Source organism: Macaca thibetana, chromosome 4, assembly GCF_024542745.1.
Source record: "Macaca thibetana thibetana isolate TM-01 chromosome 4, ASM2454274v1, whole genome shotgun sequence".
Taxonomy (NCBI): Eukaryota; Metazoa; Chordata; class Mammalia; order Primates; family Cercopithecidae; genus Macaca; species Macaca thibetana.
Genome location: NC_065581.1, coordinates 105,282,226 through 105,304,299, shown reverse-complemented (window position 1 = coordinate 105,304,299; position 22,074 = coordinate 105,282,226). Strand labels below are relative to the sequence as shown.

At 45.1% G+C, this 22,074-nt stretch overlaps 1 protein-coding gene across 2 annotated transcripts in view; it reads right to left on the bottom strand.

Moving 5' to 3' along the window:
• The window catches only part of EZR (ezrin), a 55,792-nt gene that overhangs the window by 17,387 nt on the left and 16,331 nt on the right, over positions 1–22,074 (bottom strand). The window contains exons 3-6 of one of the 2 annotated variants that reach the window (XM_050786726.1): positions 9,436–9,519; positions 3,081–3,176; positions 1,281–1,555; positions 619–702 (exon numbers count right to left, since the gene is read on the bottom strand). In XM_050786726.1, the coding sequence (XP_050642683.1) occupies positions 619–702; positions 1,281–1,555; positions 3,081–3,176; positions 9,436–9,519 (539 nt within the window). Of the gene's footprint in view, positions 1–618; positions 703–1,280; positions 1,556–3,080; positions 3,177–9,435; positions 9,520–22,074 lie in introns of those variants that run through there. The other variant, XM_050786728.1, reaches the window with a different exon arrangement.

Sequence of the window (22,074 nt, the reverse complement as noted above, 5' to 3'; positions counted from 1 at the left end):
AAACCCTGAAGCACAAAATCTGAGGCTCAAACCTCAAACAAACTTCAGAGGCTGAAATAATGCAGAGTCGCAAGACTAGGCCAGAGACAAGGCTCTAGGACAAGAACACCCAGAATCTGGTGGTCTGGCCATGTCTTACATTAACAGCCCCACGTCCAGGTTCTGGATCCCCACGTCCAGGATCCCAAGTGAGAAATCAGGATTCCTCACTTGGGATCCTTTTTCATTTACATACACTTTGTAAGACAACTACCTTCATACAATGAGCAAACTAGCACCTCTTTGACAGAAGAAAAATAACACCAATTATAGGTGAACAATGCCCTACTGACTAAAATGAAGTTTAGACATCACACTTTCTACAAACAGAGGACATAAGCTTTTAGAACCTGAAGGCTTGAGCTAAACTGTTTCTTTCCCCGGGCAAGACACCTGGCTTTTTTTTTTTTTTCCCAAAAAACCCTCTTCCCTAAGGAAACCCCACTTTCAGCTCGGTTCCCTCAAGGTCTTCACAAGGCCTGACAAAGAGCCCTTTAAAGTACTAACTAGAGTCACAGGTAAAGACACGCTGGAGCGCACGGAGATGGCCAGATCCCAACAGCAGGGCGCAGCACTCACTTGAGCATCCCGCGGTGTTCCGCATGCCACACCTGGATCCGGTCCTCCCACTGGTCCCTGGTAAGTTTGTGCTGGTCCATGACTCTGGAATGCAAAAGGAAACAGCACTGTCATCCTTAAGGGCTGTGACAGGCAAGGAAGGAGGACCACTTACCACCCACACTCAAACCCTTACTTTCCATTCAAATCAATCAATCCCAAAGAGCTTTGGTTTCTATTTCCTGATGTGTAGCATTTCTATTCATGACGATTAATCTGGAAGACCAAGCGTTTTGAACAAGAACTCAGGCTGGAAAAACTAAGAAGGTATTTTAAGTGGCCTTTTCTTCCAAATGGGGTCATTTTTGTGACCACCAGTAAATAAAAACAGATTTCACAGGGGCCAACCTATCATAAACCAGGAGGAGCTAAGCAGTCAGGTCGAGAAGTTTGCTATGTTGCTGCGCTCCCACAGGACACGGCTGCGCTTTAGTTTCCGTGAGGAATGGCAGCTCGCCTTCCCTGGCTATGTTTCAGGTCGCTGGTCAGTGCCTTAATGACTAGAGTCCCAGCGTGAAGGAGCACTTGACACTGGCAAAGTCCCTGTGTTTCTAATGTAATCGCTTCTCCCTGCCGAGTATGGCATGACTGCTCCTGCCCAGGCCAGGTCACCCTGTGCTCACCTTTGAGGGATCAGCCTCTCAGAGCTGAGGTACCCAGACTTGTGCACTTCTTTGTTGTAGTCCCCAAACTTGGCCTGCACAGCGTAGGACCCCAAGAGCACAGCAGTCTCGGGGGGGCAGTAGATCTCGTCGCTAAGGATTCCCTCCTTCACTTGGAGGAAGAAAAGTTTCTGGGTGATGTCCTGGATGAGCTCCTCAGCCACATCTTCAGGAAAGAACTTGGCCCGGAACTTGAACTGGAGGGGATTCTCCTTCCTGACCTCCTGGGCAGACACCTGGACAAAGCAAGCCACACTCTCGACACAAATCCGGAAGACGAAGGCCCACTGTCCCCAACACAGGCTTCTAACCAAGACTCAATGGGGCCCTCAGGCCAGTTTTCAGGAGATAATGTCTATTCTTAATCTTTTTAGCATTCCAGACAAAAAATGGTTAGTCAAAAGGCCAGATATGGTGACTCATGCCTATAATCCCAGTGCTTTGGGAGGCCAAGGCAGGAAGATCACTTGGGTCCAGGAGTTTGAGACCAGCCTGGGCAACGTAGAAGAGATCCCATCTCTACAACATTTTTAAAAAAAAGTTAGCTGGGGATGGTGGTGCATGCTTATAGTCCCAGTTACTCAAGAAGCTGAGCAGAAGGAACCCTGGAGCTCAGGAGTTCGAGACTGCAGTGAGCTATGATGGCGCCACCGCACTCCAGCCTGGGTGACCGAGCAAGACCCTGTCTCTTCTTAAAAAACAACGAACGAACAAAAACAAAAAATAGGCCGGGCGCAGTGGCTCACACCTGTAATCCCAGCACTTTGGGAGGCTGAGGTGGGCGGACCACGAGGTCAGGAGTTCGAGACCAGCCTAACCAACATGGTGAAACCCCATCTCTACTAAAAATACAAAAAAATTAGCCGGGCATGGTGGCATGTAGCTGTAGTCCCAGCTACTTGGGAGGCTGAGGCAGAAGAATCGCTTGAACCCGGGAGGTGGAGGTTGCAGTGAGCCAAGATCACGCCACTGCACTCCAGCCTGGGCGACAGAGCAAGGCTCCATCTCAAAACAACAACAACAAAAACAAACAAACAAACAAACAAACAAGTACTATCACACTCTTGCACTCAGCTGGAAATCAAAGCTACTGCCTCACTAAGTCCCAGTCCTCATGGGATGATGCTATCAATCCTAGAGAACTCAAATTTGGATATGACCCCCACAGTGACCTGGAATCTGGCCACATGCCAATAGGGCCCTGGACCCCAAAGCTTACTCTTAAGAATTCCTCCTGTTCCTCCACTCTTCCCCACCTCCCATCATCTTTCTAACTTGTTGCTGTGACTTGGGAGGACAGTAGGGGTTTCGAAAAAAAGGATAATTTTCAAAGAGTTTGAAGAAAAATTGTTTATGTTACTACTTTTCTTTATGGTTGGTTAATGGAATTATCCAATCTTTAAAGTTGGAAGATAATCTGTCACAGGTTCACACAAAGCAATAACAGGTTCTTACGAAATAGTGGATGATTCACAGTTTATAAGATTAACAATCTCATTCAAAAAAACTAAGGTCAACTAAAAGCTATGCAATTAGCCATCATGTGCTCCGATGAGTGAGCTGTATGGAGAAATGCCAGAATCTGATTTCCAATCGATATCCCCATTTACTGGAAACTTGCAACCATTTTTGTCTGTAAAAACTTTTATACAAACAAAAAGGAACAGAAAACAAGAGATAGGGTGAGTTGCTCCCGTTTCCTTATCAACAAAGCAGACCAACACTCAATCCACAGTCTGTAAATAGTTAACCCTGACTTACCTTCTTATCCAGCTTCAGCCAGGTAGGAAATCCTTTATTATCCACATACTGGAGGCCAAAGTACCACACTTCCCGGAGGCCGATAGTCTTTACCACCTGCATATGAGAGAGAGGCCCAACAGTCATGAGAAACTCACTCAAAAGGGCAACAGCTTTTGGCTGTCATTCATCACATGGTCTAGCAGAGTCCCCAGGAAACCAGGACATCTGCTCAGTCCAACCACTGGGCAACACCTGTTTAGCAATCTCTCAAATAACTTGTTAGTAACCAAGGCTATTATCTCAAAGCCATGAACAACTTATTTTTAATACAAATTTGAGCAGATTCAGGGTTCTACCTTCAAATCTTAGAAAACCTCACTCCTACTCCTTTGTACTCCAGGATGCTCTCCTGCATGAAATTCAGCAGGTGTGGCCAGCACACACGGAACCATGGGAGCCCACAACCCCCCAGGGAACAGTGCAGTGGGTGCATTGCTGCCCGTCAGGTGTGCTCATGTGGAAGACTCAAGTATCCAGCACCACACTTGAGCCTCCTCTGGCTGCCTGCCTCTGCCTCTCAGCCAGCTGGCCCAGGGGTCTGACTTACTAGGAACAGGGACAAAGAAGTCCTAGGAAACGTAGGAAAACAGGCAGTGGCAGACTTCTGGGACGGAAGGGTGTCAATGCACAGGGGTGCCCAGAGGAACCTGCATCTTATAGGCCTCCAGAAATGGGACATTCTGATGTAGCAGAGGTAGAATCCTGACCCTAGGTCGCAGCAAGGATTTCACGTTTTCAAGTCCCTGTTGTGCATTACAGAGGAGTCCTGAGCTGCTTATTCTCATGAGTGTCTTAGAAACAGAAAAGCAGTGATAGTCGAACTTGCTGTGGACACTTGTTGAACATCATCTAAACCGAGTCTCAGACAAGTTTGACTATTTACATATATATAGATGTGTAATTTAAAATCCCATGATATATGTTAAACTTTTTAGAAAAAAATGCTACCATCCTTCAAATACATGGTTTCTATCATATTTAATGCCAAAGAGGGTTGAATACATTAGAAATGACAACTCAGGTATACAGAACATTTGCTTAAAGTAAACCCTAAAATTCCAAATTAACTCCTGCTCTGGGCCTGTTTCTTCATCTGAAGGGTACAGGGAGGCCAGAGGCTCCCTAAAGCCCTAGGAGTCTGTTTATTAAATGCCCAGGACTGACCTGTTCTTTCCCTCTTCCCACTCACCCAAAGGGGATGGGGGCAGGCTGTAACCAAGCAGCTTCATCATGGAATGATAGAAAAAACATTTAGACTTTTTATGCAGTGCTTTGCTCCCAAGTCTTTTGCGAAACCTATGTTTTTTGTTTTTGTGGTAGCAAAGCACAGAGAAAACTGAATTCGAAGACCAGGTTTCTGTATACAGTCTTGCTAATGTCTTGTTCCTCACAAGCCTCCATCTTATCGCTGATATGAAACCTGCCTAGCCTTCCTCTCTGGGTTGTTCCAAAGTTGCACAAGAGGTTGGGCGCAGTGGCTCACGTCTGTAATCCCAGCACTTTGGGAGGCTGAGGCGGGAGGAACACAAGGTAAGGGGGGTATGAGACCAGCCTGATCAACATGGTGAAACCTGGTCTCTACTAGAAATAGCCAGGCACGGTGGCACGAGCCTGTAATCCCAGCTACTCAGGAGGCTGAGGCAGGAGATTCACTTGAACCCAGGAGGCAGAGGTCGCAGTGAACCGAAATTGAGCCACTGCACTCCATCCTGGGCAACTGAGACTCCATCCAAAAAAAAAAAAAAAAAAAGTTACACAAGAAAACTCCACATGCCTAAGAAATTGCTTGCTCTCTGATGCCATCCTTCACTTCATCCACCCAACTGCAGCCTCAGCCTGCACATCTGAACCAGTTAGAAATAATCTTTTGTCCACTTGACTTCCACTTGACATAACTGTCAGGCTCTCGCTGATTTTCAGGGTCACAGCTCAGGATCCTCTTCTGCATCTGCTATGCTGTGGCCATCCCCCTTCCACAGGGCAAATCACAGAACCCGTAGCCATACCATGCAGTCCAAACGAGAGCCTCCCTCTCTCAGCAAGGCCTGTCCCTGGCTGCCCTAACCTGCGCGCACCTTCCTGGCAGGAATTTTCCATCAATCTCCAGGATAACTACGCTCAGAGTGTGTTTCAGAATCCTACTGCTCACACAATGCATTCCCCAAAGGGACACGTTAGAATTAAGCAATCTTCCTCTCTTCAGTCCACTCTAAAAATCAATCCATAGGTCATCCCTACAAGGAAAAAGCCAACATTCCTAGAAAAACACCCCTCGCCATTCCCTTCATTGGTGAATCCTGACACACCATGGGTGGAGAGTCTCTACATTTGTGTCTACTCCCTAACCCTGCCTTAGTGGTGTTTGGTTTTGTTTGTTTTGGTTTGGTTTGTGAGCCAGGGTCTTAAACTGTTGCCCAGGCTGGAGTACAGTGGTACGATCTTGGCTCAATGCAGCCTCAACCTTCTGGGTTCAAGCGATTCTCCGACCTCAGCCACCTGAGTAGCTGAGACTACAGGCATGTGCCACAACGCCTGGCTAGTTTTTAAATTTTTTGTAGATACAGGTTTTTGCCATGTTGCCCAGGCTGGTAGCCTACAGGAGACTGGGCTCAAGCAATTCTCCCGCCTTGACCTTCCAAAGTGCTGGGCTCAGTGGTGTTTTAAATGGCAGATTTTTAGGAAAGAAAAGGTGGGAGATGTCTATTTAACTCAATCTCAAGCAACAGTTGGAGCAGTTCCTCCCCACTCAGGAGCTTCTGGCATGGGGGGGCCGGCTTATCAAGACACCTGGGCTGCAGTCCAGCCCTGGCTCTGTCCCTCAACATGGCAGCTGGCCCTGGGTGTTCTCCATCACACTGAAGCCCTGGACTAGGACCCAGGAGTAAAGCAAAAGCACTCCAGGGCTTGACGCTGGGGTGGGGGGCGCTGCAGGTGAGAGCTGAGTAACAAAGGGGTATTGGGGGAGGAGAGCTGATTACTTTACCTCCAATCTCTTTCAAGCTATTCCCTTCAAGACCTTATTTTCAGTGACATCCAGGTCCAGGAATGAGCTTTCCATCACAAATTTCTCCATAACTATGACCTAGTTTTTCCACTTATCCTAGGGCTCCCAACCCTGCTTTAAAGTTTTTGCTCGAGAAGGTCTCATTTATAGGTAAGAACTCAGGCTCCAGGAGGCTAACCAAGGGACATACTGGCAGAACCAACACCAGAAGCCAGGGCCCTACGCAAGTGTGCTGTACAGGGTTCAGCCGGCAGCACTCAACTTACTTCAGGATTCTCTTTCAGCAGAAACTTTTAAATTTTTACCCCAAGTCCAGCCTCACCCAGAGTAGTAAATATCTTTATCCCTACCAGGTGAGGCAGACCCAGGAAATGACCATAACAGTGGAAGCTGTCATGATGATTGGCCACTGGCACTGCACTTACTCTGGGGGCGTCCACCTGGGCACATTCTGGCACCCTCATGTTCTGCTGCACGGAGCCAGCCCACTGCTGCTGGGCGCTCCTTTTCGGAGAGGGAGATATGATCAAGCATGGATGGAGTCTCCTGTGGTCTAAGTGTGCTAAAATTCTTCCTCCTAGGTCTCCCAATCACCACCCACTCTAATTTCTGGGTTTGGTGCTAGAACACAGAGTATCACTTCTACCAGTAGGGCCCCTCGGGATGGTTCAAAGGACTTGTAACTCACACCTGGCCCTGCTCCTCTACTGGCCCCAGAGAAGAATCCATTTAGTCCAGAAAATAAGATCTTGCTTTCTTTAGAACTTAGAACTGCTCCACAGAAAAGTTATCATAGCCTTCATGGTGGCTCACCAGTCTTACTGAAACTGAACTCCATGTCTCACGAGGAATACGCAGCAATGGGGAATCATTCTGGGCCGCCCATCTCAAGAAAGAGTCTTCGCTGGCACCTGAGTGAGCTCACAGACGCTGAGAGCGGGCTGGATGGGGCTTGCGGTGACTTGCGTTACTGACTACTGCCACAAAGGTCCTTTCCACTCCACGACCTCTGGCCCACTTAGTTCACGAAGTCAAGCAGGGAAACAGGAGCGAGAGGCGAGGGAAGAGGACTGTTTTCTAATATAAACCATAAGGTGAGATCTAGTAGCTCTATACATTTCCGTCTGAGGGGGTCACTTATAATAAAACATGTTCAAAAAGCTTTTTACCAAAAATGAGCATTCTTTAGTGGGGTATGGCTGCTGGAGTGGAATATCTAAAGTCTTTTCTTAAGAAACAGAAAACACTGTTGAATATCAAAAAAAGATAAGAGAGATCAAAGAGTCTGACGTTTTGAAACTGTGAGGTGTTGGACGGGTGCCACCCTGGTGCCTTGCCACGCACAGGGCACTGCTGTACATGTTGCAAAGCTGGTTCTGCGGTGAACTACAGGAGAGAGTTGTAAATAACACAAGCGCAGCAAGCTAAGGCCCATGGGCCAAATCTTGTCTGTTGGCTATTTGTGCAGCCCACAGGCTAAGAATGGGTTTACATTTTTTCAATGGTGGTGATGGGGAAATTACATAAAAATATCAGTGCCCGGCCAGGCACAGTGGCTCAAGCCTGTAATCCCAGGACTTTGGGAGGACGAGGTGGGCAGATCACAAGGTCAGGAGACAGAGGCCATCCTGGCTAACACAACGAAACCCCGTATCTACTAAAAATACAAAAAAAATTAGCTGGGCGTGGTGGTGGGCACCTGTAGTCCCAGCTACTCAGGAGGCTGAGGCAGGAGAATGGCGTGAACCCTTGCAGTGAGCCAATGTCGTGCCACTGTGCCACTGCACTCCAGCCTGGGCGACAGAGCGAGACTCCGTCTCAAAAAAAAAATCAGTGTCCATACAGAGCTTGACTAGAAAACAGTCATGCTTGAATCTTCACGTGTTTATGGCTGCTCTCAATACTACAATGGCAGAGCTGAGTAGTTATGACAGCAACTGTGTGGGCTGCAAGTCTAAAATATTTACTCTCCAGCCATATGCAGAAAAAGACTTCTGACCTGTGCTATAAAAATACTAAATAGGCCAGGTGTTGTGGCTCACACCCGTAATCCCAGCACTTTGGGAGGCCACGATGGGCGGATCACGAGGTCCGGAGATTGAGACCATCCTGGCTAACGTGGTGAAACTCCGTCTCTACTAAAAATACAAAAATTAGCCGGGTACGGTGGCGGCGCCTGTACTCCCAGCTACTCGGGAGGCTGAGGCAGGAGAATGGCGTGAACCCGAGAGGCGGAGCTTGCAGTGAGTGGAGACTGCGCCAATGCACTCCAGCCTGGGCGACAGAGCGAGACTCTGTCTTAAAAAAAAAAACAACAACAAAAAACTAAATAATGGTTTTTAGTCACTCCTTGACTGGAAAAAATCCAAGCCATTAAGACTGTATTTGGGCTGAGCGTGGCCTCACACCTGTAATCCCAGCACTCTGGGAGGCTTGAGGCAGGTGGATCACTTGAGTTCAGGAGTTCAAGACCAGCCTGGCAAACATGGAGAAACTCCATCTCTATTAAAAATACAAAAATTAGCAGGGCATGGTAGCCTGCGCCTGTAATCCCAGCTATTGCGGAGGCTCATGCAGGAGAATTGCTTGAACCTGGGAGACAGAGGTTGCAGTGAGCCAAGATAGCACCACTGCACTCCAGCCTAGGCAACAGAATGAGACTCAGTCTCAAAGGAAAAAAAACAAAACGAAACTGTATTTGGAGCAGCTGTTATTAGGGAAAAAAGTATTTAATAAATAAATAGTAATATCACTAATAAATACTTGATTTTAAAAAAATCTTCCAATTTTAAAAAATGAATTTTTTCCTCTAAATCTTCATTTCTTCTTTTCATAGACGTTCAGGTATGACCACTTAGAAATGAGAAGATGCACCAACTGCTGAGACAACTAAGGTTCACTCATCCACGCAGTGAGAGGGGTTCTACTCTGGAGGTAGAGGCGGCTGGGGGTAGGAAGCTGCGTCTCTAACACAGGGTGAGAGACACATAGGCCAGCACACCTCCTTACACTGACAAGCACAATCACTCTGTTCAGCCCTTTGCTTCCATGCCTGGTAACACACTGAATCCACCTGGCTTTATACAACAGATAGCTGTGTGCTTTCATACACCTCCTAGGCATGATATACGTGTCTATTAATGCATTTTATAATGCTATCATGAAATACTTTCACCTTTTAAAAGATCCTTCTCATCTATTACCTCAAGTGAGTAAAACAAGGTAATATGCTTAGCAAACAAAATAATTGAAATGTTGCAAAACAATTTTTTTTGTAGATAGAGTTAAATCTCAAGTTCAGAGACCAACCTGATCAAAAAGCTGTTTTCCAGTTGTATTTGGCTGGATTGCAAACTCCAGCTCTGCATCCATGGTGGTAACTCGGACATTGATCTGAAAAACAGAATGAAACAAATTACGCTTAACTGAGTATTCTTTTCTTCTGATAACCTCCTGCACCTTCTACATAAGCTGCTCCTCAGTGTGGCGATGGCACATGCCTGACATCAGTTCCCGTGCTAGTCAGGAAGCCACACACCACTCCTGACTGCAGATGGCTGGGGACATCTCAGCAGGCGCACAGTGTGAACCAAACGCAGCCTCTTTGCTTTAATAAAGCACACTGACACTTAGGTGTAAGCAGTTTTTCTCTTCTCTTTGAGACAGGGTCTTGCTCTGTCACCCAAGCTGGAGTGCAGTGGCGCGGTAACAGCTCACTATAGTCCTGACCTCCCAGGCTCACATGAACACCTCCCACCGCAGCCTCTCGAGTAGCTGGCACTATAGGTGTCACCATGACCAGCTCGTTTTTTTTTTTCTTAAAACTTTTTGTAAGGCCGGGCGCGGTGGCTCAAGCCTGTAATCCCAGCACTTTGGGAGGCCGAGACGGGCGGATCACAAGGTCAGGAGATCGAGACCATCCTGGCTAACCCGGTGAAACCCCGTCTCTACTAAAAAAAATACAAAAAACTAGCCGGGCGAGGTGGCGGGCGCCTGTAGTCCCAGCTACTCCAGAGGCTGAGGCAGGAGAATGGCGTGAACCCGGGAGGCGGAGCTTGCAGTGAGCTGAAATCCGGCCACTGCACTCCAGCCTGGGTGACAGAGCGAGACTCCGTCTCAAAAAAAAAAAAAAAAAAAAAAAAAAAAAAAACTTTTTGTAGCGACGGGGTCTCACTATGTCGCCTAGGCTGGTCTTGAGCTCCTAGGCTCAAGCAAGCCTTCCATCTCAGCCTTCCATAGTGCTGAGATTACAGACATGGGTCACCTTGCCCAACCTAAGCAGTTTTTTTTTTTTTTTTTAAAAACAATAGTTTAACCTATTTTTCCATGCACCATCTCATATGAGCCTTACGACAGCCAAAGGAGGCAGGAGGGCTCCTGAGGGGCACCAAGGGAGTCAGACAAGTGAAGAGAGAAAGAGCTTTGTACCAGAAGTTTTGAAGCAACCTTAGAAACCATAGTGAGAGACAAAGGATGAAATGTCCAAAGACACATCAAAGATGGATTATGTAGTGATATTAAATTATAATTATGAAAATAGAAACTGGGCAAATTGCTTCTGAAATCAAAAATATGACAAGCAATACTCTCTCAATGCAAATGTGAGATCTATTTAGACAAGAGATGAAAAATAAAATGTAAAAATGGAAATAGTATCAGGATGGCGAGACACAGAACTGAGGAGATAGAGACGGGAGGGCCTTAAAATATTTCTAATGTTGCCATGTAGCTGTTTTAAAAAAAAAAAAAAAAAAAAAAATACAGTCGGGTGCCATTGACTCACACCTGTAATCCCAGCACTTTGGGAGGCTGAGGCAGGTGGACCACTTGAGGTCAGTAGTTCAAGACCAGCCTGACCAACATGGTGAAGCCCTATCTCTATTAAAAATACAAAAACTTAGCCGGGCGTGGTGGCGGGCGCCTGTAGTCCCAGCTACTCGGGAGGCTGAGGCAGGAGAATGGCGTGAACCCGGGAGGCGGAGCTTGCAGTGAGCTGAGATCGCGCCACTGCACTCCAGCCTGGGCAACAGAGCCAGACTCCGTCTCAAAAAAAAAAAAAAAAAAAAATACAAAACTAGCTGGGCATGGTGGCACACGCCTGTAGTCCCAGCTACTTGGGAGGCTGAGGCAGGAGAATTGCTTGATCCCAGAAAGCGGAGGTTGCAGTGAGTCAAGATTGTGCCACTGCACTCCAGCCTGGGCAACTGAGCGAGACTCCATCTCAAAACAAAAACAAAAAAACACAACAACAACAAAACAATCCACTTACATCAAGGTAGTTTTCAAATTTATCACTTGAGGAAACCCAGATTTACTAAAGCATATGAAAAACACTCAAATTTGGCTACTTTATGTCACTGTCCCAAAGGAAAATAGTAGAGCCACAAAGCAACTATAATGCTTAATATTAAGAAATGCTTGCTTCTCACCATTGTCAAGTGAAATATACAGAAGCTGGAGAGCTACCTATCCTGGATTCTTCGTAACGCAGGTATAAATGTAATGAGGACATATTACCTGTGCCAGGATTTGGCAACAGAGGTTTTGTTATCCAGCCAGGGCACCAGAAATATTAAGCCCTCACCAAATGTCACTTCCTACTTCAGGAACCACCTGCCCCACCTCCACCCCTGTCCCAATAACATTTAAGACTGTGACGACTGAGAGATCCTCTGATATACATCCAATATGCCTTAAAGGCTCCCTGACTGGTATAACAAGTACAGAAGTATCGTTTTCCAGGTCTTGTTTTAAAAGTTTTCTCCACAATTCCAAGTCCAGAAGTTAAAGAACTCAAGTTTACTGAGAGGAAACCAGACCTGTTTTAAAGTCTTTAATCATACTAAAATATAAAAACCTACTTTTCTTTCATTTCCTGCTGGCAATTTTTTTAAAATCACAAAATGGCTGTTATGAAGCATGAAATAAAGCATGCATTTCTCTCAATTATGGTTCCAAGGGCCTGTATTAGAGATGGGAAAACCAGCCCCAAGTCAAATATTTCAATAACAAATGCAGCTCCAGCTACATACACAGAAGCCAACAATGACATATCACACTTAAAACTAAAGTGGAGGGGCATTCGCTCACAAATGCAGAGCCCTGGGTATGCCTTTCTTTCTCTGCTATCTACTGGTTCAGAAGTGGAACCCCAAGTACAATTAGAACTGAAGGCCACTACCTGGTTAGGACAAAGACAAATGACCAGAGTCCATGCACACGAGATTTCAGACTCCATTTTTTTTTTTTTTTTTTTGAGACGGCATCTTACTCTGTCGCCCAGGCTGGAGTGCAGTCGTGCGATCTCGGCTCATTGCAAGCTCCGTCGCCCGGGTTCACGCCATTCTCCTGCCTCAGCCTCCCGAGTAGCTGGGACTACAGGTGCCCACCACCACACCCAGCTAATTTTTTGTATTTTTAGTAGAGACAGGGTTTTACCATGTTAGCCAGGATGGTCTCGATCTCCTACATTCATATATGTATACATAGGGCAGGCTCTACAATCTGTATCTTTACATAGAGATTGAGAAGATACTCATAAAATCTCAACAGGTAAATGAACACTATGTTAATGAGCTGCTTTAAGTTAAAGGGCTGTCTGTTACTTGATTAGTCATTAGGCTACTAGTGTTTCCCACTGGGGGTGCTCTTGTCATTCTGGACAGCAGAAGTATTCATTCTGCAAGACTATCCCAAGCACTCAGGAATGTTTAGCATCCTTAAGCCATCCAATGACTGAGTGTCCCCAGTCATTGGAACATCTAAAAGCAACCCCATCCACATACACATTGCCAAATGCTCTATGGGGAAAAGGGAGGAGATCCTCCCCAGATTAAGGACCACAGCACAGCACTGCCTTAACCTACTACATGATAAACAGTTCCACGATAAACAGTTCCATGTTTAGAAAGACAATTATGGATAAAATAATGTGCTACAATACAGCATATGCATTCACCGAAGTTTAAAATGAGACATTCACTGAGATGACAGGACCATTCACATACATACTTTGTCTACTTATCCAAGGGCTTGGGAAAAAAAAAAAAACCAGACTTTGGGGCCAGGTGCAGCGGTTCACACCTGTAATCCTAGCACTTTGGGAGGCCAAGGCAGGTGGCTCACTTGAGGTCAGGCGTTCAAGACCAGCCTGGCCAACATAGTGAAACCCCATCTCTACTAAAAATACAAAAATTAGCTGGGCGTGATGGCACGTACCTGTACATAGTCCCAGCTACTTGGGAGGCTGAGGCAGGAGAAGTGCTTGAACCTGGGAGGCAGAGGTTGCAGTGAACAAGATCACGCCACTGCACTCCAGCCTGGGCGATAGAGCGAGACTCAAAAACACCACCAGCACCAGCACTACCACGCTTCAGCAACTGAGAAAACACATCTAAATCCCAACTTTCCATTTTATTATCAGGGTGTTAGGCTTCCCTAGTCAGCAACTGTTTTTCTCAACATATTTGAATGCCAGCTGGTTCTTGTATCTTCAACAGTGCCACAGGAATAAGGGGGGACTGGGACTGTATGAATCTGATACACGCAAGGATTGTCCCACAAAAAACTCAAGTCCATGGGCTTAAATACACCACACACAAATCCAAACTATGTGCAAAGACTGGAGAAAAAGAGCACGTGGTTTGCAGTTTTTATTATCTTAGTAATTCCCCTTAGATTACACACTGTTATCAAAAACTGTGTTCGGTGAAGGCAACGCAATCACATGTGTGGTACAGGTGTGTGCATAGTAAGCAGTCATCTAAGATCTACCCAAAAAAGGGCAATATTTCTATCAGGTTTGCCAAAATATTAAAAACTTTTTAAAGTTATGCTTTGCTTGGGGGTGGTGGTGGTGATTTAAGTTTAATTTTACTCCTGTACCACTCCCCAGACAAAAAGAACCAGGTGGTTGACGGTGCAGATGAAGTTAATGAAAAACCAATACTGTCTCTACTCTCCCTTTGCTTAATAATCTACTCTTTAAAAAATTCTAGGCCAGGCGCAGTGGCTCATGCCTGTAATCACAGCACTCTGGGGGGCCAAGGCAGGCAGATCACTTGAGGTCAGGAGTTCAAGACCAGCCTGGCCAACATGGTAAAACCCCATCTCTACTAAAAATACAAAAATTAGCCAAGTGTGGTGGCACACACTTGTAATCCCAGCTACTCAGGAGGCTGAGGAGAGAGAATTGCTTGAATCCAGGAGGCAGAGGTCCAGTGAGCCAAGATCACGCCACTGCACTCCAGCCTAGGTGACAGGGTGAGATTCCACTGTAAAAAATAAATAAATAATTTTATTTGTCGGCCAGGTATAATGGCTCAGGCCTGTAATCACAGCCCTTTGGGGAGCCAAGGCAGGAGGATCTCAAGGCGAGGAGTTTGAGACCACCCTGGGCAACATAGTAAGAACCCGTCTCTAACTTTTAAAAACTTCAAAAAAATTTGTGTTATTACAAGTTAGCTCAGCTCAAACTTATACTACAGGATGAACCACAATAGCTTTATTCTTCTAATGTTCCATGGCCACAGACTACAGGACCAACCCCTGCTAGTGGGCACCTAACATGTTCATTCGATCCACAAACACCAATTAAATACTGCAAGGTGTGCCAGGCACCACGATAGGCACTGTGAGTACAGAGAGGCATTAGCCCTCCCTATCCCTGAGTGGCTTATACATTAATGAAGATGGCTGTGCCTCAAACAGTGATCACATACCACAGTGCTTCCCACATCAGCCCCACCATCAGGATCCTCACAGAAGCTTTTCAAACACCCTCAGCCCCGGAAGCTGTCACTTCCACAAGTGATTTTGAGGAGGCCAAACTTGGAAATCACTGGAAGACAAGACACAGGAGGCAGAAGGCCTGGGTTTGAGAGCTAGCTCTGTAATCTGAGGATCCCCAGCAAATAACTTTCTGCCACTGGGCATCAGTTACCTGATCTGCAGGTAGAGTTTGGACTAGATGGCTTGAGGCCTTTTCCCACTCTGAAATGCTAGCTTCAAAGCCCGCAGGCCAGGTGTGACACAGCCAGTGCCATCGGACAGAAGAGGTATGAGTACCCCCTGAAGAGTCTCTTCCTTAGGGGACACATGCCAATGGAACCAGAGGTCCAATAAATACTGTCTGACCACTAGGAGAAAAGTAACCCACTAGAATGCTATTCAAGACCAGCAAGTAGAGTGTTTTCAAGGAAAAGGGACAACACACCTGTGTTCACTTTCCCCAGAGGGAAAGTACCCCTCCAGGCAGTCACACAATGGCACAGGTGTTACCACTCCAATGCAATGGATGTGCAGGGTGTTAAACCCCAATCTGCTTTGTTTTTAAATAAACTCAACAATTTGCCTAATTAAAACAAAATAAACCCAACATCCTCTTTGCTCATTCCCTGAAGCACCTGAGCCCGGCACACAGGCCTGGTGGCAGGGGTGGCCCCAGCCTCACTCAGGCCAACCCTGTTCCTCTCCCTTGCTGGTGATATTGAGTGGCTGGAGACCATTTAATCTGTGAGCATCTTCCAGCTTGATCATTCTATGACTTAAAATCATCGTGCCTGGCTTTTGACACCATCCCAAGCCATCAGCTATGTAGTTCTCTTTGAAATTATTTGGCTTTGAAAGAGAAAGGGACAAAAATGGGGATATGCTGTGGGGGGGCAGTGTTTGGAGGTCACGTAACTCTGCAGTGGTTAAGGTGGGGTTTTCTTTCTTCCTGCTTTAGCTGAAAGGCTGCTGCTTGTCTGCCATGTTCATGCCAACAGTGGCAGCCCAAGATGGGGCCACAGTCTCCGCTTCCCAGACTGTTCTGCCCACAGCTTATTTCCATGGAGCAACCCAGGGAACTAACATTTTTCAGAATATAGTTGGGAAAACATGATTTCTGAGTCTTCCCAGTTTAACTTTATCAAAATGGCATCTAAAATGCCTTCTAAGAGTCTAAGGAATGAAAAAGATACCAAGTTGACAATTAAATTTTGTATTTTGCTTCTAATCTATGAATACAATTGCTGAATATTTGGCCATCAAATTATTTCCCAGGTATTTTCCTCATTTTGGTAAATAAATATAGGTATGCATTATTTCCTTTGCGAAGCATCCATTTCCTCTGAATATTTTAAACTTGGTTGAAGATTACCTCTACAGTCACACTTCTTACAGCATAAATTCAAACTGCAATAAAAGCCCAAGACAGGAGGGAAAAGTCCAAGATCAGTTCCTCCACAAACATTACAGGAAAGCAACCCTGAGTCTTAGACAAAAGAACCAGATTTAATTTTAGAGGCCAGAACACTGCAGGAAAAAAGTTTGCAGTAATTTTTTTAGGTACTCAAAAATCAGGAAAACCATGTAAAATAAAAAAGGGTAATTCAAATGGAAGCATCTGAATGTTTGAATTTCAGGCAGTGGATTCACTGCTAACAGATTAATCCCTATATTATCACACCTGCCATTTACTATAAAACCAGTCTGAGTAGAGCCATCCAGCCACCACCACCAAGATTACATTGCGAGTTTGACCTTCCATATCATTTAAAACGTCAACGCTGTTATCAAACATTCCAGCCCTCTTCCGAAGGTGCCACTTCAGCAACTTTTAACAGCTTTCAAATATTTGGATAGGACCTTTCAAATACTTAGAAATGCTCTGATAGGAAGTAGATACAGTAAACTTTCTCCCACAGATGGGAGTATGATAGGGAAAATTCTTACAACCAATGATAAATGAATTAAAAGCTTTGTAGCTGCTATTTTGGTTCACTTAATTGGGTAATTAGAGACAAAACTGTATGTTTCCTTTCATGTTGAGTCACTATGTACTTTAAGTAGCAGCTATTGAAATATAATTTACCATAAAATTTACCCATATAAAATGTGTAATTCAGTGGTTTTTAGTATATTTCAGTTATGCAACTGACACTGCTATCTAGTTTTGGAATAGTCTGTCAGCCCAAAAAGAAACTCCATGGCCACTGGCAGTCACTCCCCATTCCTCCTGATCCCTCAGCCCCTGGAAACCACTGATCACTTTCTGTCTCTAAGGATCTGCCTATTCTGGACATTTCAGAGACACAGAATTTTATAACATGCAGTCTTTTGTGACTGAATCCCATGACTTAGCATAATGTCTAAAAGGGTTATTCATGTTGCAGCATGTACCAGCACTTCATTCTTTTTTTACTGCCCAGTAATACTCCATTGTGTGGATGTCACTTCTGTCTACCCATTCAGGTGATGGACATTTAACTTGCTCCTTGCTGCTTTTAGCAATTGCAAATAAGAAACAGCTGAGAAACAATGGCATTCAAACTAGACTGTGGTCATTTTCAAAAGAATAAAAATCTTTAGAGAGAAACAAAAATGAATTTTTAAAAACTAAACTTTTAGGGTTTACTGTTTTTAAGTTCTAAATGAAAATATTCTACGTTCTTAGAAGTTGCCGGCTGCTAAACTGACATGAACGCAGTAGCGGCACTCCAATCATGCACGGCCATGCTGCGCTCTGCTGCCTTAGCCATCTCACTGCTTCTGGGCGCCATGGGGTGCCCCACCAGTGCAGAGCTGAGAGGCCGGCTCAGCTTTGCTTCAGAGACCTCCCTCGATGGAAGAGGGTCTTAGTTTGCTGCTCCACTTTTTTTTTTTTTTTTTTTAGAAATGGTCTCGCTCTGTCGCCCAGGCTGGAGTGCACTGGTACGATCTCAGCTCACTGCAACTTCTGCCTCCAGGGTTCAAGAGATTCCCCCTGCCTTAGCCTCCTTAGCTGGGACCACAGGCAGCCGCCACCACAGCCGGCTAATTTTTCTATTTTTTGTAGAGATGGAGTTTCACCATGTTGCCCAGGGTGGTCTCAAACTCCTGACCTCAAGGGATCTGCCTAACTCAGCTTCTCAAAGTGCAGGGATTACAGGTGTGAGCCACTGCTCCACATTTAACTCCAATGATGCTGAGCACAACCCAGCACTCTAATTACAAAAATTTGTTTTGTTATAACTGAACATTCCCTTTCCATTTTAGACTTTATTGGCTGAACATCTCTCTCCCCCAGTCCTATTCACGGCTGCTCACAAAAACATGACAATACCAGGCATGGTTCATGAAGTCTGGTGTGGGAAGAGGAGGCCTGGCTCACACCCCTTTGAAGTCATTTAAGACATATGGCCAGCTGTACCTTATATGCAGCCATTCACAGGCCCTCGAGGTGCTCAAACTTGAAATGTGAAAAAAAATCACGTGGGAGCTTGTTAAAATAGTTTCCTGGACCCCAGGCTAAGGGTCTGACTCAGGTTGGGAAGGGCCTACATTTCCATGTTTACCGGCTCACAGCTGATGCCAATGCTGCTGGCCAAGGCCACGCTATGACCAACAGTGCCCGGGCAGCAGGGGGCAGAACTTGCCATCGGGAAAATGCAAAAGGACACGACCTGTTTGGCCAAGATTAATGTATTTACCTCTGCTGATTTATAATCCTTTATATAAAAATATCCTTACTAAGTCTCCATTCATTGTACTAGCAGACAGGTTTTCTCTAATGAAACCTCAGATCACAACAGATGGACTCACATATTTTAGTAGTCTCTCTGGATCCTGATCCCCTTATCTCACTGTCTCCATGAACAATATGCCAACTGAATAAATTATAGCACTAGCTATGACAGACACTGGTTGTTTTCCACAAATGCTGGCTAACAAATAGCCAAGCTCTGTAAAACATTACCATTGACTTAGCAAACCTTAACCAGCTTAGTGCAGAAATGCAGATACTCTAATTCAGTCAAGGTAGGCAAAGCAGAAAAGCCCGAGAGGCAAGTGAATTGTTTGTGGGTTTTTTAAGCTCTTCTTTCTCCACATCAACAACCTTTTTTTGGAGTGTTACAGTAACAGTTAACATTGAAAAGATAACTTTGTTTCCATGTATTATGTGAAGCGAATGTCTTTCTTACATGAACAATGCTGCTCCCAGTAGCAAACTGTTTTATATACAAAATTATATCAATGTAGTTGCAAATGATAACCCAATGACTACATTTAACATTATGGTTTCCAGCAAGCATATGGTTAGAAGTGTCCAAGTTTTACTCCAGAAAGGCAGTCCAGAAACCACCCTGTTATAAATAACATCTTTCAAGGACAGAGAGGGCTGAGATGAGAACCACTATGTTGCTAAAGGTATTTATCAAAATATTCAAAACATTATTAGAGAAGTAAAATAGCAAGGTGGTCCTTAAAATATTATTTTCTATTAAATGAAGTCTCTCTCTCTCTCTCTCTCTATATATATATATATAAAATCAATCTATGACATTGACCTGACGGTATACTTGGCAAAGACATCAACCACTGGTCAGGGTTCTTCTCTAAACATTCCCACCCATAGCAGTGGCCGTGTCACTGAGGAAAGGAAGGGCTAGAAGAAATTCCAGGGACACATATTTAAGCTCCCTTTTTCCTCAGAGATCCTGTTCTGATAAGCGGTCTCTCTCAACATCAGCCTTCTTGAGCTAAGTGTCCTTGTTGACCTTTAGGAGGTGGAAATAACAGTATAAATACATCACGCTGGGCTGCACACGGTGGCTCACGCCTATAATCCCACCACTTTGGGAGGCTTAGGCGGGCGGATCAGTTGAGACCAGCAGTTTGAGACCATCCTGGCCAACATGGTGAAACCCCGTCTCCACTAAAAATACAAAATACTAGCCGGGTGTGGTGGTGCACATTCATAATCCCAGATACACCAGGGACTGAGGCAGAAGAATCACTTGAACCTGGGAGATGGAGGCTGCAGTGTGCTGAGACTGCGGCACTGCACTCCCGCCTGGGTGACAGAGTGGGACTGTCTCAAAGAAAAAAAATTGTACTAATAATCCTGAGATGTATCTGCAAATGCAATGAAGATGCAGCTACTCCTTTCTATCGAGCTTTCTGTATCTTAATTTATACCTAATCATTATTTTATATGACCTCTTCTTTTAAGGTTAAAGAAGAACGTGAGCACAAAGGCAAAGAAATCTTGGCTGGGCACAGTGGCTCACTCCTGTAACCCTAGAACTTTGGAAGGCCAATGTGGGAAGATCACTTGGGCCTAGGAGGTCAAGCCTGCAGTGAGCCATGATTGTGCCACCATATTGGGTAACAGAACCCTGTCTTTATTTTTTTTGAGACATGGTCTCGCTGTCAAGGTTGGAGTGCAGTGACACAATCTCGGCTCACCACAGCCTCCACCTCCCGAGTTCAAGTGATTCTCCTGCCTCAGCTTCCAGAGTATCTGGGATTACAGGCATGCACCACCATGCCCAACTAACTTTTGTATTTTTAGCAGAGACGGAGTTTCACCATGTTGCCAGCCTGGTCCTGAACTGGGCAGGGTGCTGGGATTATGGGCATGAGGAGAACCCTGTCTCCATTTAAAAAAAAAAAAAAAAAATCTGCTTGTCTATTGGACTCAGGAAAATGTTCAGATGCCAAAGAAAGGCCAGCCACCTATTTACACTCCAGAAATCTTGTAAAAAGTGCACAGAATTAGTTGTAACAAAAATTGTCAGGTAATTCAGTAAAATTTCAGTGCATCATTTTGTCTGTAGCACAATAACAAAAACATGGGTACACTAGTTATAAAACTCATTCTGATAAGTTTGCATATAATTATATAACACCAGGATATGTACTAGTCTTTTATTGCCTAAGTAATAGGAATAATAAAATCATCCAGTGTTGGAGCTCACAAGAGTCCACTTGTCACAACCCTGATAACCACTATAGACAGCACTCCCCACAGGGGTCAAAGTGCTAGCTCCTTGTCCTCAGTCATTCCTCGAGCTTTCCTGGGAATCATGGACAGTCATACTATTCCCAGGAACATGATGCACAGAAAGTCACTGACCAGGTGGCAGAGTCCCGAGTACAGACCAGTGTTAGCTGCCGTGGGACATCCTGGGGCCCATGATGGAGCTACAGACACTTGTGACAGCAGTTATTCCCCATCAGGAAGCTAAACCAGCAGGAGAATTCAAGTTTGGCTACACATGGATTGACAATGACAGTTAATGGAATGACTTAGTTGCCTGTAGGCAGTGTCTATCAGAAAATGAAACCCACCACAATGTAGTGCTAACTGAAACAATCTGGCCTCCCCACCCATTCCTTCTTGCCAGGTGTAAAGGGCATTCATTGGTTAGTACCTGCCCAGGTGCTAACTACTAATGAAAGCAAGGTCATAACTACAGACTTCAACATCAAAGGAGCCAACTTAACTCTATGGAAAACCAAGCAGCTGTAGCTAGAGTTTCTCAGTTCAGTCCTCATTTTAGGAAATGGGAGTACAACTTTTAACCTGAATAAAAAGCGTTTCGGTACAGTCACTGTTTCAAATTTTAACTGCCAGCAAGTTTGGCAGAAAGGGAGATTTCCCAAATATCAATTTTTGTTAGGATTTTTAAAGATACGTTCTGCTTATACTCATTCACATCTAAATATTTACAAACACCTTATAGTTTAGTTCTTCTGGAATATTTGTATACTTCTACATTGACCATGGCTAGTTAGATTTTTGCTTTTTTTTTTTTTTTTTTTTTTTTGAGGCAGAGTTTTGCCCTTATTGCCCAGGCTGGAGTGCAGTGACGCGATCCACAACCTCTGCCTCCTGGGTTCAAGTGATTCTCCTGCCTCAGCCTCCCGAGTAGCTGGGATTACAGGCATGCGCCACCATACCTGGCTAATTTTGTATTTTTAGTAGAGACAGGGTTTCACCGTGTTAGCCAGGATGGTCTTGATCTCCTGACCTCATGATCCACTCGCCTCGGCCTCCCAAAGTGCTGGGATTACAGGTGTGAGCCACTGCGCCCAGCCAGGTTTTTGCTTGTTTAAAGCACAAGAACCATACATGGTTTATCCCTCAAATACAGCATCCAACCCATGTCCAGTATCCTAGGGGCCGTGTCTCCTACTCTG